This window comes from Passer montanus, unplaced genomic scaffold (genome assembly GCF_014805655.1).
Source record: "Passer montanus isolate IOZ18808 unplaced genomic scaffold, ASM1480565v1 scaffold53, whole genome shotgun sequence".
In the NCBI taxonomy this organism is placed as follows: Eukaryota; Metazoa; Chordata; class Aves; order Passeriformes; family Passeridae; genus Passer; species Passer montanus.
This window is the reverse complement of record NW_024370263.1, coordinates 7,200,931-7,214,722: the sequence shown is the minus strand read 5'-3', so window position 1 is coordinate 7,214,722 and position 13,792 is coordinate 7,200,931. Positions and strand designations below refer to the sequence as shown.

At 44.5% G+C, this 13,792-nt stretch overlaps 1 protein-coding gene across 1 annotated transcript in view; it reads right to left on the bottom strand.

Annotated features, from left to right (window-relative positions):
* The window catches only part of TMEM132B (transmembrane protein 132B), a 214,967-nt gene that overhangs the window by 151,063 nt on the left and 50,112 nt on the right, over positions 1 to 13,792 (bottom strand). Inside the window, exon 2 of the mRNA XM_039724875.1 lies at positions 3,002 to 3,881. Coding sequence (XP_039580809.1) covers positions 3,002 to 3,881 — 880 coding nt within the window. The remainder of the gene's footprint in view (positions 1 to 3,001; positions 3,882 to 13,792) is intronic.

The window sequence follows — 13,792 nt, the reverse complement described above, 5'->3', positions numbered from 1 at the left end:
ACAAAGGCAGCACAGGCACAGCAAAGGCACTAACTGCACACTGTGTCCCAAATTCTGCCCCTTGACACATCTGTGTCCTTCACTGGCACCAAGCCACGCTGGCTGCATTCCAGTAGGAAAAAAAACAAATGAATTTTCTTTAAAACACAGCACCACCAGAGCTCCAACTCCAGCTGAAATTCAAGTTATTGAACGAAAATAACCAAGCAAGACTTAGCTCAAGCCAAGCAAAACCAGTTTGGAGTGATGGAAGGGACTGGAAGTGGTAGCTGCAGCTTCACAAACAAGCTGCAGTGTCACCCTGCAAGGACAGGACTGGGAGGACAGGGGTCAGACAAGGGGGTGTCTCTCAGCACAGCACATTGCTGAATCAAGGAACTGCTCCCAACTGCTTTTCAGTTTCCAAGCTTGGTTAAGAATCACAGATTTCACCAAAACAAAAAAAAGAATCAACTCCCATATGAGAATTGAAGTCAGTTCTGCTAGGAAAAATCCAGCATAAAATAAAATACTATGCAACACAGCATGAAATAGTAAAAAGGTGCATAAAATTGAGCATATCTGCTCCTCTGCATCTTGTCAGAGCTCAAGGCTGTGCTGAGAATGACTTGGTTTTGATGTATCCTCTCATATGAGCCAGACCCTGCTACACTTACAACAGATATGATGAAAAACTATCAGTTATATTAGGCAAAAATATATTTCCCAAGGCAAACATTCACTTCAATGTATTTTTCTCTGGCTATAACACAGAAATTCTAGGTGTATGAGAACCTTCTGGGTTTTCACAGACATTAACACTGAGCAGAAAACCAGGGAAAGCTGGTGAGGGAAACTGCATAAATTAGATGTAGGCACCATGGTGCTTGTATTTCCCTCAGCATCATTCCCTGCCTTCCATGTAAACTTCAGCTGAAAATCTCCCCATGGACCCAACATACATCATTCCAAATAATCTCAGCAACAGTTGCAGGTATCTTTCCATTCTAAAAGACAGGTGAAGCACCATCAGAATTGCATTCTGCCTCTCACTTTCAGCATTCAACTGAAGGGTAAATAGAAATACTTTCAGTTTCTCTGATGAAAAGCACAATGCAAGCAAAGCCAAATAAAAGCCCAGACAGGCTAGACTACAGAGAGCCAACAGTGAATTTTCCAAGGAAATATTTCTGGGCACGTAAAACATGCTGATTTATTGTACCAGAAACATTTCCTGGAGATGAACAGACTCCATACACTTTTGAGAGAAGGAAATCCCCATGGAAACCTGACTGCCTTCCCAGCAGCTCAGGAGCACTGAGATGGACCTTCCACATGTTGGGAGAGCACCTGGCAGCTGGAGCCATGCAAACCCCCTGGGCTGTGGGACATGGGGAGATCTCAGCAGCAGCCAGGCTCTTGTGGATCATCCTGGGGCTCCCCAGCCTGGGAGCTGCTCCCTCCATTTCTGCTTCCCTGAAAACCCAGCTCAGTCACTTGCTCAGTGCTTCCAGGAGTCATTTTGCTTTTGAAAGACAGCATTTCAAAAGTGTCTCTGCAAGAAGTTTTTGATTATTTCCTGGCCAGCAGAAATATCAAAACTCTACCCTTGCACCATTTGTTACGAGGTAAATGCTATTTTAGAAATTCCAGTGGAAAGAAAACATCCTCAGCTTAGGATAGGTTGTCTCTAATACCCTGGGAATTTTATCTGTGGTGTGGGGAAGAGAACAAAACCCTGAGAATTAAGAGCTGATGTTAAATCCTTGCAGAGCCTTAGGCAAATTCTATAATCTCTCTGCTATAGCACCGGGGATCAATACACGCCTGCTGAGACCCGCCTGCTCCGTGAGGCCAGTCCATCTACTGACGTGGATGCTGGCCAAATCCATATTTAACAAATTAAAAACACTAAATCCACGGAAGAGCATGAATAAGTTGTGTTTAAAGGAAGCCCCTTCCTGACCCAAACCTTTTAAAGTTTGGTTAAACCCCATTATATTTCTCACACTTTTCCCCATTAGCAGCGCTGTGCTGCGAATCACTTGTCCCCATTCAGGCAGCAATCTGTAAGTTTATTAATATGCATGTGCTATTTCACAAATGCTGGATGATTTGAAAGTGCTGCATAAGGTTTGCTGTCTGTTTTCTCAACATCTGTCCCCAAAGTGCACTTCTGTCACGTTCTGCTCCCATCCTTCTCGGATCAAAACTTGGAAGTAAGGCACGGATCTGCTCTGAGGTTTCCTTGCACAGGCTGCAGCTCCTTCTCTCCCAAGAGCCTCACATCCTTACGGCTGATGACACTTTCCAATTACCTTTTGGCCCTTTTATTCCCCCGGTTTGGCTCACATTTCTCTCTGAATTTGGTCCCTGTGCAGCTCTGAATGCACAGTCTGACAGCTAAGGACAGAACAAATATGCAGCACTAACCCTCGGGGTGGTTTGAAATGCCTGAATTCTCCTATTACAGGCAGATTCACAAGGAAAGGTCAACAGAGAGTCCCCAAACTTAAAACAAAAATGGGCCACGAAACAAGCAGTCAAAAGCTTGAAGAAGCAGGAAAGGCTGATCTTATAGAAAAACTGGAGCCAACTTGCAGAGTTTAGCCCCAAATCCTGGCTCTGCCAAAGGATTCCTACACAGGCTGAGCTCATTTCCTCACCTCTCAGCTCCTCTGTGCAATGCAACAAGAGTTCTCACCACATTTGACCTGTGCAGGATGTAGCCTGCATTTTGGAAAGATGATGATGCTAATGTCGATATAAACAGAGGGAACTTCACCAAAGAATCAGAAAACCATCCTGCAAACTCTTTAGCAAAACACATTGTAGCAGTTACCCTTACCATGGTCCAAAAAATGTCATCCACACAGATAATTCAAGACTATCTATAGTTTTAACCTGTTGAAGAGGAAGTGCAGAATTTCTCTCATGACAACAGTAAATATAACCAAAGATTTACACCCAGCATTGATTTGCCCCATTTGTTTTGCATACAACACTTAAAAATTTCTCTTACCTTAATACAAACTGGTCTGCTAGAGAGTAATCATCCAGGAAAACGTGGAAGGTGACAATGTCACCCTCTCTGACCGGGCTGAGTGGTAAGTGAATAATGATATTTTCATCCACCCTCAGTGAAGATTGCTTTAATTTGTCTTGATTTGGGTAAACAACGATGCTACCAATCCTCTCCATAGCTGACAAAGCTTGGTGCTCATTCTCTTCACCTGCATGGATATTGTTTTCCCATTTTGCATCCTCCGGAGAACATTCCCCATCCACTGCATAAATCTTATAGAAGAGCTCCACAGTAATCCCTTCCAGGGAGGCTGTTTCCTCTGGAACCATGGGTGGAGGGGAGCTGAACCAGCTGGGAGACAACTCCAGCTCCACAACACATAATCCCAGGTGGCCTGTCAGTCTGCAGCTGGCCACCACCTCTCTGGACTCCAGGAAAGCAAACATCTTCACACAAGGCAGCATCTCCTCAGAGTCGTAGTCATCCCAGTCCTTCCCCGCAATGTAGAACAAGGTCTGTATTTTAGGTTTGTTGGAATAGATTGAGCTGTTGATTATGTGGGATTTTAATTTCCAATTAAAAGTGAATTTATTTGTGAAACCAAAAGATGCAGAAGTCAGCATGAGGTCCAAGGGAATGGGTTGTTCAACAGAAAAGGGTCCATACGTGGCATTTAGGACAGGTGGCTGTTTGGCTTTGTATATAAAGAATGAATCCACCCTAGACTGCAAACTGGAGTTCCTCATGATATCCTGGTTGGCTTCCTTGAGGAAGAAGAAAGTATCAGCGTTGGAGATGTGAGGGCTCGCAGGGAGATAGGTTGGCAGGTTTGAGAATCTCTGGATGCTGTCCATGATCCCTCCTCGGCTCTCCACCACTGCAGGCCAAAGAGAAAAGGAAACAAAGAAACTCAAATGTTTGCTTAGCACGGCCCTCAGCTTCTGACAAAAGCAACTACAGGAGATCAATCCTGCTGGCCACAATTAGAGCACAATCTGACACAGGGACCATGGAACAACACTTGCATTGCTGTGCAGCTCCCTCTCCACCTTCCCTGTGGGAATCTATAGGATTAGAGATTCTAATCCTATAGAATTCCAGGGAATTCCACTTCCCCAGCCTGTTATCTATTGAAAACTCTATTAATCAAGTACTGGCTACCACAGAGTGAGGACTGACTGGCCAGATCCCAAACTAACTTCCCAAACTTTTTCCTGGCAGTCTATTATTTTGTTTCTTTTATCATCAGCTCAAACTTTCAGCTTCTCCTCACCCTTGTTTCAATGTGCCTAAGAAACTGACATATTGAATATTAGTAGCAGTAAAATGGAACAGTTTAAGCAGTAAAAACTGAACATTTCCTTCAATCTACCATCACTAACACACAAAGCAACGGGGGTTGAACATCTGCATCACTCCCAATCCATTCTGCCAGGTCAGCAGCTTGGAAGTTAGTGAGAACCTGATAAAAGCTTCATGTTCTTGAAACCAAAACTTTTCACACTAAAATATATGGGGTTTGATAGAGGTCTCAGTGGGAGGGATTTAGAGGCAAGAGAGAACTTGAGAGAAGGAGAAATCCTTTACACACAGAAGGTTCTCAGACACTTAGAAGGATTTTTTTGGTTTAATTCCTGAGGAGAATAAAACACATTTGGAAACCACAGAAGTTTCTCTACATCACAATGGTCAATCCTCCAGCCAGCACTGAGCGATTTTTCCTAAGAAAGAAAATGTTCCAGAGGGAGGGAGGGATCAAACAGACACCTTTGGTTTGGGCTGATCTCTAATTAATAGTGAGATATATTCAGTCTGGGCTGTGATCCTACCAGAAACAGTGGCTCTTTCAAACTATCAATTCATACCCAACAAAAAGCCGGTGAATCCGAGCTCCTGGGACTGCCTCCGAGGAAACAAACAGAAACCCAAGGAATTAAAATGCAGCAGCTCCATAACACACAGAGATAACAAAGGCACAGTGACAGAGCCTAAGGTCAAAGCTCTCATTGTCTCTCTGAAGCTGAGTGGTGATTTCACTGTTTGTCAGGGCTGGGCAGAGCAGATACACAACACACAAACAATTACACCTGCTTGAGCCAGATGACTCAGATACTTGCAGCCTCGATTTAGCAGAGATAAAAGCTCTAATATTTAAGCTATTTTTTTTCAGGTTGTGTATTTTTAAAGGCTACATTTATCAAAGACAGATTCTAGGGCAAATCCCATCCATTTGACTTGGCTCCACTCTTGTTCTCAGTTGAAATTCTGGTCATTTGTTTTTCGATAGTTTGATATTATCTACACTTCTTTAAATGCCTCTCATTTCACCACAACACTTCTGCCTTTACTTTTGCTGTATATTTGCTTGTGTCAAGGAGGTTTTTTCAGCCATTGGGATATTTTCTTGTGGGAATGAGTAAACATGCAAAAATAGACAAAAGCAGCCAAAAACTTTGGAATGAATAAACATGCAAAAATAGACAAAAGCAGCCAAAAAATTCTCAGCAGGAAACACTCTGCCAACAATCTCCTCTCTCACCACTGCACCTGGGGATCAGGTCAGGGTTTCCTCTCAGCTTCACAGGCAAATGTCCCAGCCAGGTGTCCCCTGCCTTGCTCTCACCACAAACATCAGCCCAGCTCTGGAACTCACCAGCACAGCCCACGGTGAAATGCAGAAACCCAGATGATGCAAAACTGGCAGTGGTGTCACACATGGGACACCAATTTTCTAGGTGGGAAAATTGACCTTGGTCCTTCCCTGCCACATCTTCCATCCCCAGGGGGATGACGGGCAGTGGATGCTCTCCCTCCCCAGGCAGAGAGTCACCAAGGGATGTTTTAGCAGCCCCATTTCTGCTCTGTGGTTTATTTACAGGGCACTTTGACATTTTTTTTCCATTGTGCAACTTCCCAACTCGGGAGCAGAAAGTGAACTCTGATCCTGGGAAAGCTGAGGCAGAAGAGAAGGAAGGGTATTTTTTCTTTGCTAAAAATTAAAATGCAGATAACCCCTTTCTGGATTAATTGTAAATAAATTGAGCTACATTTGAAAGCAATACTTTTGAGAAGTTGCTTTTAAAATAAAAACTTTACAGCCTTACAGATAAGCAACCAAGCAGATAAGCAAGAGCCAGAGCAGCAAGAGCAGCCTCTGATTTCTGGAGCAGGAGCTAAATCTCCTCCCAAGGCACACCAGGTTGCAGAGGAGATTTAAACACTGACGCAGTTACAAACCAAAAACAAGACAAGGCTTAAATGCACTTGTGTTTACATTACAGGACTCCCACACACGCTTTATGCAGATATTTTATCTCTCTGAAACAGTGATTTACAGGAAGTTTAAAAGGGATGTTTTTCCCTTTCCTCCATTTCATTACAGTGGCAACTTCTCAGTGCCTCTGCTCAGAGCTGGTACGAGGACTAGGATATCATGCTGCTGTAACTCAAGCAAAATGAGATACAAATTTTGTCTGAAGGCTTATATGGGAAGCCATAAACATCAGTAGACAGGGCTGGGCTTTGTCCTAGAACCAGCCTGCAACAAAATATGATATCTGAATTTAGCAGCATTTTATGGTGCTGTAGGAAGATCTAAAAAGAAATACTTCATACAATGGCAGGCCAACACCCCACCTTTTTAATTCAGCACATCAGCACCACAGCATCAACCTCCTCCCAGCAACAATCACAAACCAGACACATTTGGAGCTTTCTGGTGTGCAATAATGCCATGAAAAAATCACCTGCTCCTTTAATAAGCACTCCAGCAAGATCAAAGAGGGCAGAACATTAGACCAGAACGTGGGTTAGTTCTAATTAGGTACCAAAAGAGATCAAGAGCTGAGGAAAAGTAAATGGAGAGCAAATGAGCTTCCCCAGAGCCCAGTGCTTTCTCAGACAGAACAGTCTGGTTTGCTCAGGCTGCTGGGGCACCGGGGGTGTTGAGGGGAGATGTGTGGAGATAACACACTCTGGGATGTGAATTGAGATATTCAGTCGGAATTTTGGAAAAACTTTTCCCTTGTAACAGATTCTCTGCAGGGGCTTTGCCCCTGCTAAGACACTCATTTGGATTAAGGACCTACTGACCCCTAGAGCAACAGGTCAGCTTTTTAAACATCACCACTGCAATTTTATGTTAAAATCCTTCCCTCCAGAGCTGGGCAATATCCTCATAGCCCAGCTCCTCCTGCAAACTCAGAGTACAGGGAAGAAAACTGCCTTGTGATGTTTCTGAGGCACAGAGGGAGGAAAGCAGCAGGCACAGCAGAGCACGCAGTGCTGAGCATCACAGATGCCCCTTCCTGCTCCTCACCCTGCCCAGCTCAGGCCTCAAACGAAGCTTCTGTTCTGTTCTCTTGATCATTTTTTATCTAACCATAAAATTATCCACCAGTTTTGGTTTTAATCTCACTTGACCCTGCACTGCCACCACAAAAAGCAGCACAGGACTAAAAGAGAAGCAAAGCCACAGCTGCAGGACAGACTGTGCAACAAAAATGTGCCATTCATGCAACTCGAGATTTCCTTGAATCTTTATTGAATTTCTTAGATTTCATACTTTATAATAAGAAATAAAACAAGTATTCTGCTGGAAGACAGTGGTGACAGTGGCAGGTCAGTGTTTAAAACAATGCATCTATTTTAAGATATAGTAAGAGGAAAGTCTTTTAAAACCGTCATTTTGTAGCTAAAAAGGAAAATAACTCCTGATGGAAATAAATCCAAATTTCACATCTAAATCTTCTCTCTATTTAGCAAACTATTTAACAGGAGCCAAGTCTCCCATAAGCCATCAGTAATTCTGAAGCTGAAGGTGCAAGGAACAACAACTGTTTAAAATTGCAACTCTTTCAATATCCTTTTTCTCTGAAAACAAACAAGAAGCCAACCCTGCACCTGTGGAAAAACTGTGAAAATATTAAAATTCATCTTTCCTGCAGCATCATCAGAACTGTAGAGCGAGCTCATACAGACACTCCTCTTTGTAAAAGAGGAATCATTTCAAGTAATGTGGTGCCAGTAAGTGCTATGATGTTATCCATGACTCACAGAGGCAATCAATGGCTTGTCTGTACAGGAGAAAAATCACCAGCCCCTCCCACCAGCCCTCACTGAAACACCAGAAAGATCAAGCTACACATGTACATTATTCCACTATAAAAATGGCTCTGTTCATAATAATTATTTTGTTCTGGAATTGCAGGCATTAGCCATGAATAAAAACACACTGTGCCCCAGAATAGGGTGTCCACACAAGGAAAGCTAATCTGGAACTCATGAATTATAGGAAAATAATTCATTCTGGACCAGCTGTGTGGGTCACTTTCTCAGATTTTGCCAGGGATGCTGTTCAGAGACCCCAGCCAGCAGAGGCTGCCCAAGGGGATTTGGGCTGGCAAAACTCTGACTGCTGGAGGAAAAGGAGGAGGATGATTACAGTGTGGAAGTCTACTACGAGTTTATTCATCATTTGAGCAAGATGAGTAGGCTAAGCCTGGGCTGTGTGAGGATTTAGGGATGAACACCCCCTCGTGCTCTCCCTGACTCACTCAGAATGCAGTGAAGTAGCCAGGAAAGGAGGATGTCACTGTTTACTTCCTACATTCAGAGCCCATCCTGTGACTCATCTCCTCAGTTTTACATTCATAAGGAAAATGAGGAGAACCCTCCACAGTGCCCCGAGGGGTAAAATTCCATCACCCAACTAAAGGAGAAAAAATTCCATCACCTTCCATTCACAAGCAAACCTCACTCCTTTATTGCTTGACTTTGTTATCCAGTGAACCCCATGCACAGAAAAAGAGCCATAATGACAATTAGTGTTCCCAGCTGTACCAGAGGAATTTGAAAATACAAATGATACTGCAAGAAAGAGTTCAGAAGTGCTCCCAGTACATTTTTAACATTAAAGCCAGACCAGAAGCTGTCAAGATATAAAAAATAATAGTGTGAGAAAAGATGATAAAATCCCTTAAAGCTTTTCTCATTCTCTCTTCTTCTTATCCAAATTTGATGTAAGGACAGAACCAAGGACAGAACTTGCAACCAATTCATAGTCCTTCCATTCAATCTTGATTACACATTTGTGGAGACAGAGATTTGCTTTGCAAAACACTGCTGGACCAGCAGCTTGTTTGGAAAGACAAGAAAAGAGATGCAATTTTAAAAAAAATCAACTTAATCCAAACATCTAAAACTGAAGAGAGGTTAATTAACTTTTGTTGGCTTGGGACAATGTCTCACATCCTTATCTCCAAATGTCTGAGTCAAACTCCTGCTGCCCAGACTGCTCTGCAGCTGCACATGCTGGCCCATCTCATTGCAGAGGTGTCACACTCCAGCCTCCCTTCCAGCAGAGCAGGGAAGGTCCAGATTTCACTCACCCTCTCCTAGGCACTGCCAGAGCTCCTGGCTCCCTCCTCACTAAAGCTTCTCCTCCCAAAATTTTAGAGGCTTTTATGGCTCCCCTGAACCTCGTACAGTGGGGTTTAACCAAGGCACCTGTTTTTATGGGCTGGAGTAATAGGGAAACCACATGCCTATGTTTACCCAGCACTCTGCTTCCAAAAAAGCTTTAAAGCACATCTCTGGCCTCATAAATCTTTTGCCTACTAAAATACGTTTTTAAGTGCAAAATTAAGCCATGCATATGAATGAAACCCCTGATCAGGCCACACATCCAGCCATAAATTGTGGTTTTGTGTTCCAGAGCAAGGCAAGAGCTTTGCCTGCTTGCCACTGCCAGCAGATTAAGTTGGATGGTGAAGTTTCTGAGCTGGTGCTGGTGCTTTCTAGAGTTTTTTTTGCACAGTCACCCATACTGAAAGACATATGTGCAGCAAGGCCACCTACAGATAGTAATAAAACCGTGCTGTCTGAAAGGCTGCCTATAAATCTTATTAAAGTAATCCCTTCCCTGAACCCAGATTATTACATTCAACTTTATGGTAGAATAAAAATTAATTTTCTCAGCTATAATAAGTGTATGATAAGAAGGCATCGCTTGGGACTAAATAAAGATTATAATTAACTCCAACTGAATAAATCTAAATTTAGCTTGGACTAGCAATTTGCTTTCATGCATTTTCTCTCCAACTGAGTGAATAGGTACAGAAGGATTAGCATCCCATGCCAGTTCCAGCACTGCTGTCACAGAAAGGACTGGGACAGAGTGTAATCCAACACCCAAAAGGCCTGAAGATTAATTCCGGGTTCTCTATCAGCAGAAGTTTGGAAAACTGGAGAAAAACAAAAAGGCTTAAAATTGCCATTAGGCTGACAAGGAAAACGTGAAGTGCTGGACTCCAGAGGGAATATTGCTCCCTCTGCTCCCTAAATGAGGCTTGGGCAAAGGCAGGAGCTCTGCCCCTGCTGCTGAGAGCACATTTGGGGGGAGCACTGCCTGTGATTGCTGGGTCTGCCTCTCTCCTACCAAGCACCTGCCTTTGGGTGCTGTTGGTGAGTCTGTGCCCTGACCTGGCCCAGTCACTCTTCATTCACCTTCCCTCACCTGCAGCACGCCACAGGTGACCCTAAAGCAGCTGCAAAACAAGAGGCCACAACATTAAACAAGAACATTCAAGAAAACAAGACAGGGTGAGCTAAATGCATCAGACAAATATGCAAAGTTTACCCTGGCTTTTTACTTAGCTGAAAATAAAACCCCTTAGAGCAGCGCCATACCCAGCAGATCAGAGATTTCTCCTTTTCCAAGGAAACAAGGCTCCACTCATAAAGGCTTGAGGAACTGCCTTGTTAAGCCACTACCTCATTATTTGTGTTGTCTGGGAAGACGATTGTTAGCAGTGTTATTAGTGGGAAGGAGGAGGTCCAGCTTGTTCCTCAAAACAGAGCCTGTATTTATCCTCAGCAGGGCACACGTGCAGCCCCAGCAGTGAGGCTCCTGTGGCACCTCCTTCCTCCTCAGCCCTCCCTGCCAGCCCATCCCCGAGCTGGAGAACAGAATTTCTCTCTCCATGTCACATCAGCACAGCCAGGGCCACCTCGGAGCAGACACCAACAGAGCTGCTCAGAGCAAGGAGGGTGCTGAGGAAAGGAACCCCCCAGCAGTTTTCCCATCTATTGTGGCTGTGCCAGGCTCAGGTTGCTCTGCTGGGCTGATCACTGGCCTAACTTGCCATTTTCGTTTCCATCAGGGCTGTTAATGCAGTGGTTAAAAGTCACAGGCTGCTCTTGGCAAGTTTCTCTGCATCTCTCATAGAACAGAAACAGGGAGATTGTCCTGCCACTTACAATTGGAGGCATTAGTGCAGCGGCTAAAGGTCACAAATTCATCACTGAAAGGACTGAAGGACACAGCTACTAGTGCAACTTAACCTGAAGTTCAGAAAACATCTGATCAACCATGCAGGGGTTTTGTTTTGGTTACCTGGAGAGGAGAAACAGCTGCTAATGCAGCTGCCAGCACTGACAACCCCTGTGCATCCCTCCTGGCACCTGATAAATAAGGTTTGTCAAGGCCACTGGAGGTTCTCATTGCTGAAAGAAGGTTAGGAGAGGGCTTCCTACCATTACCCAAAGCAAAACTCATTTTCCATCAGAGATATTTCATAAACAACAGAAAATGAATACATGTATGGGAGTGTGTGGATAAATTCTTCAAATAACAGAGAGGCTTTACAAGGCAAACACATTCACTAAAGGCACTAGGTGATTGCAAAAGTAAATCTTTTAAATATATGCTCTAAACCATTAGCTAACTGTGAAATATTTGTATTCCGTGTCAAAACACCTACACGTCACACAAAGCCAAGAGACTGACAGGAGAAAGGGCAGGATTTATGTTAGCTGGGGTCTATCTGTCATGGAGATAGCAGAGCTGAGAAAGTCCTTTTATTAAAATCTCTCTCTGGCTGCAGATATTGATCGAAGCAGCTACAGTTGGACAGCAAAGTGTGTCCCCATTTCTCACAAAGTTCCTCCCTGGCACGGCAGGAAAGGACTGGGGTGAGTGCCCTCACCCCCCAGCAAATGGCACCCCAAAAGGATGGGCAGGGAACAAGGGGCACTGGCACAAGCAGCACCCCACAACACCATGGCACAGCTGCCTTCCAGGAATTACAGAGTCCCTCTCAACTCCTCCTCCCAAATTTCCAGGGAGCCTGTTTTTCTCCCCAAATCACTAAGGCAGGTTGCCATTACTCCCAGGTCGAGTTCAGCATTAAAACAAAGCAAAGAAACACGGTGCTGAATGCATTTCTTGCATTCCCATTTTAAGGAGCAAATGTCATTTCAAAGGGATCTTTCCCTAAATCTGCTTCAGTATTTTCCATTTTTCCTCTAAGCAATAATTTCTCCCCTGGTTTGGGCTGATCCTCCCCCTCAGCCTCTGGAGAACACAGTTTTTTGGCTGTGCTTCTCTTTACAAACCCGAGCTTGTCGTCAGTGGCTTTGACTATTACACCTAAACCCAAAATGAAGGAAAGGAATTAGAAGTTCCACATTCTGCAGACTTCCTGCATTCCTGCACCCACGGGTTACACAGGTATTTCATTTTAGGGCACTTGTGATTCTCCCCATGCCAACATCTCTCTTTGGAGATATTGGAAAATTCCTTGCATGAGCTGAAAATTGCAGGATATTAAAATGCTGATTCTCCAGAGGCGCTGGCAGAAAGCAGGAAGGTTGGTCCAAAGCCTGTCTCCAGAACAATGGGCTTTCACTGGACTCTCCATCCTGTTGATTCAAAGCTCTTGGAGCTCCGAGCTGATGGGCACAAGGAGCTGCATGAAACCACAAAAGCAGCTTACAATAAACCTCCTGTAAAGTTATTAAGAACACAGATATGTCTTGAATGCAGAGAAAATCCTCTGTCTCACCAGCCCACATCCACATCCCACTGGGACTGTAATCCCAGGAGGAGTCTGTGCCACGCCTGGCCCTGCTGGGGACCAAGATAAAACAGAACAGAGACGAGATAAAACCCAGCAGACACCCAGAGCAAAATCCAGCTGGGGCAGCAGCTCTGAGCTCACAGCCTGAGCCTGGGAGCAACTCCCCAGTCGCTCCCCATTTCTGCTGATCACCCACAGGGGTGCTGACCCTGGCTGGCCACGCTGGTTTTGGGCACTGTTAGTGGTGTGAGGTCCTGCCTAACCCTTTGCACTGTTCAGGTCTGTGGAATGAAGTCAGCTTTCCCCTAGGTCTCCCTGCTGAACTCCAGAGGTGCAGGCAGTTGCTTCCAGCAAGATTTGTGTCCCCATCCTGCAAACACACACAGAGATCATCCCAAGTGTGTGCAGCCTGGCTACGTCAGGGAGTTTTTCCACTGGGAAATTGAAGCACGAGCTACAAAGTTCCAGGACAGAGACCCGTGAGGGCATGCAGCCTTTTAGCTGCTTTAAATAACAGCTCCACAGCTTTACAGATTCCCCACTCTTAGTTCAGGGATGTCTGGGCAGTTATTCTCTGAACCCAGGCTTCAGCCTGCCCTTAGCACTGCTCTCACCAATAACCAGTATTATGCTAAGCAGACTCCCAGAGCAATATGTGCTCTCTGACTCCCCCAGGAGCAAGCACACAGGCCAAGCTCTGCAGTTCAGACATCACTGAGCTACCAGTTCATGTCTGCCTCTCAAGGAACAGCACATGAAAACACAAATCCTTCCTTTCTAAGGACAGCCTGTTTCTTTTCCCCTGCCCAAAATACCCAGAACAAAAGTTTCTATTTTGTCTCAGATTTCTTCACTTAATTCAACATTTTATTTTTGGAATGACAACAGCCTCAAGCAACTCCATTAATTTGTTACGGAGTGGGAGAGC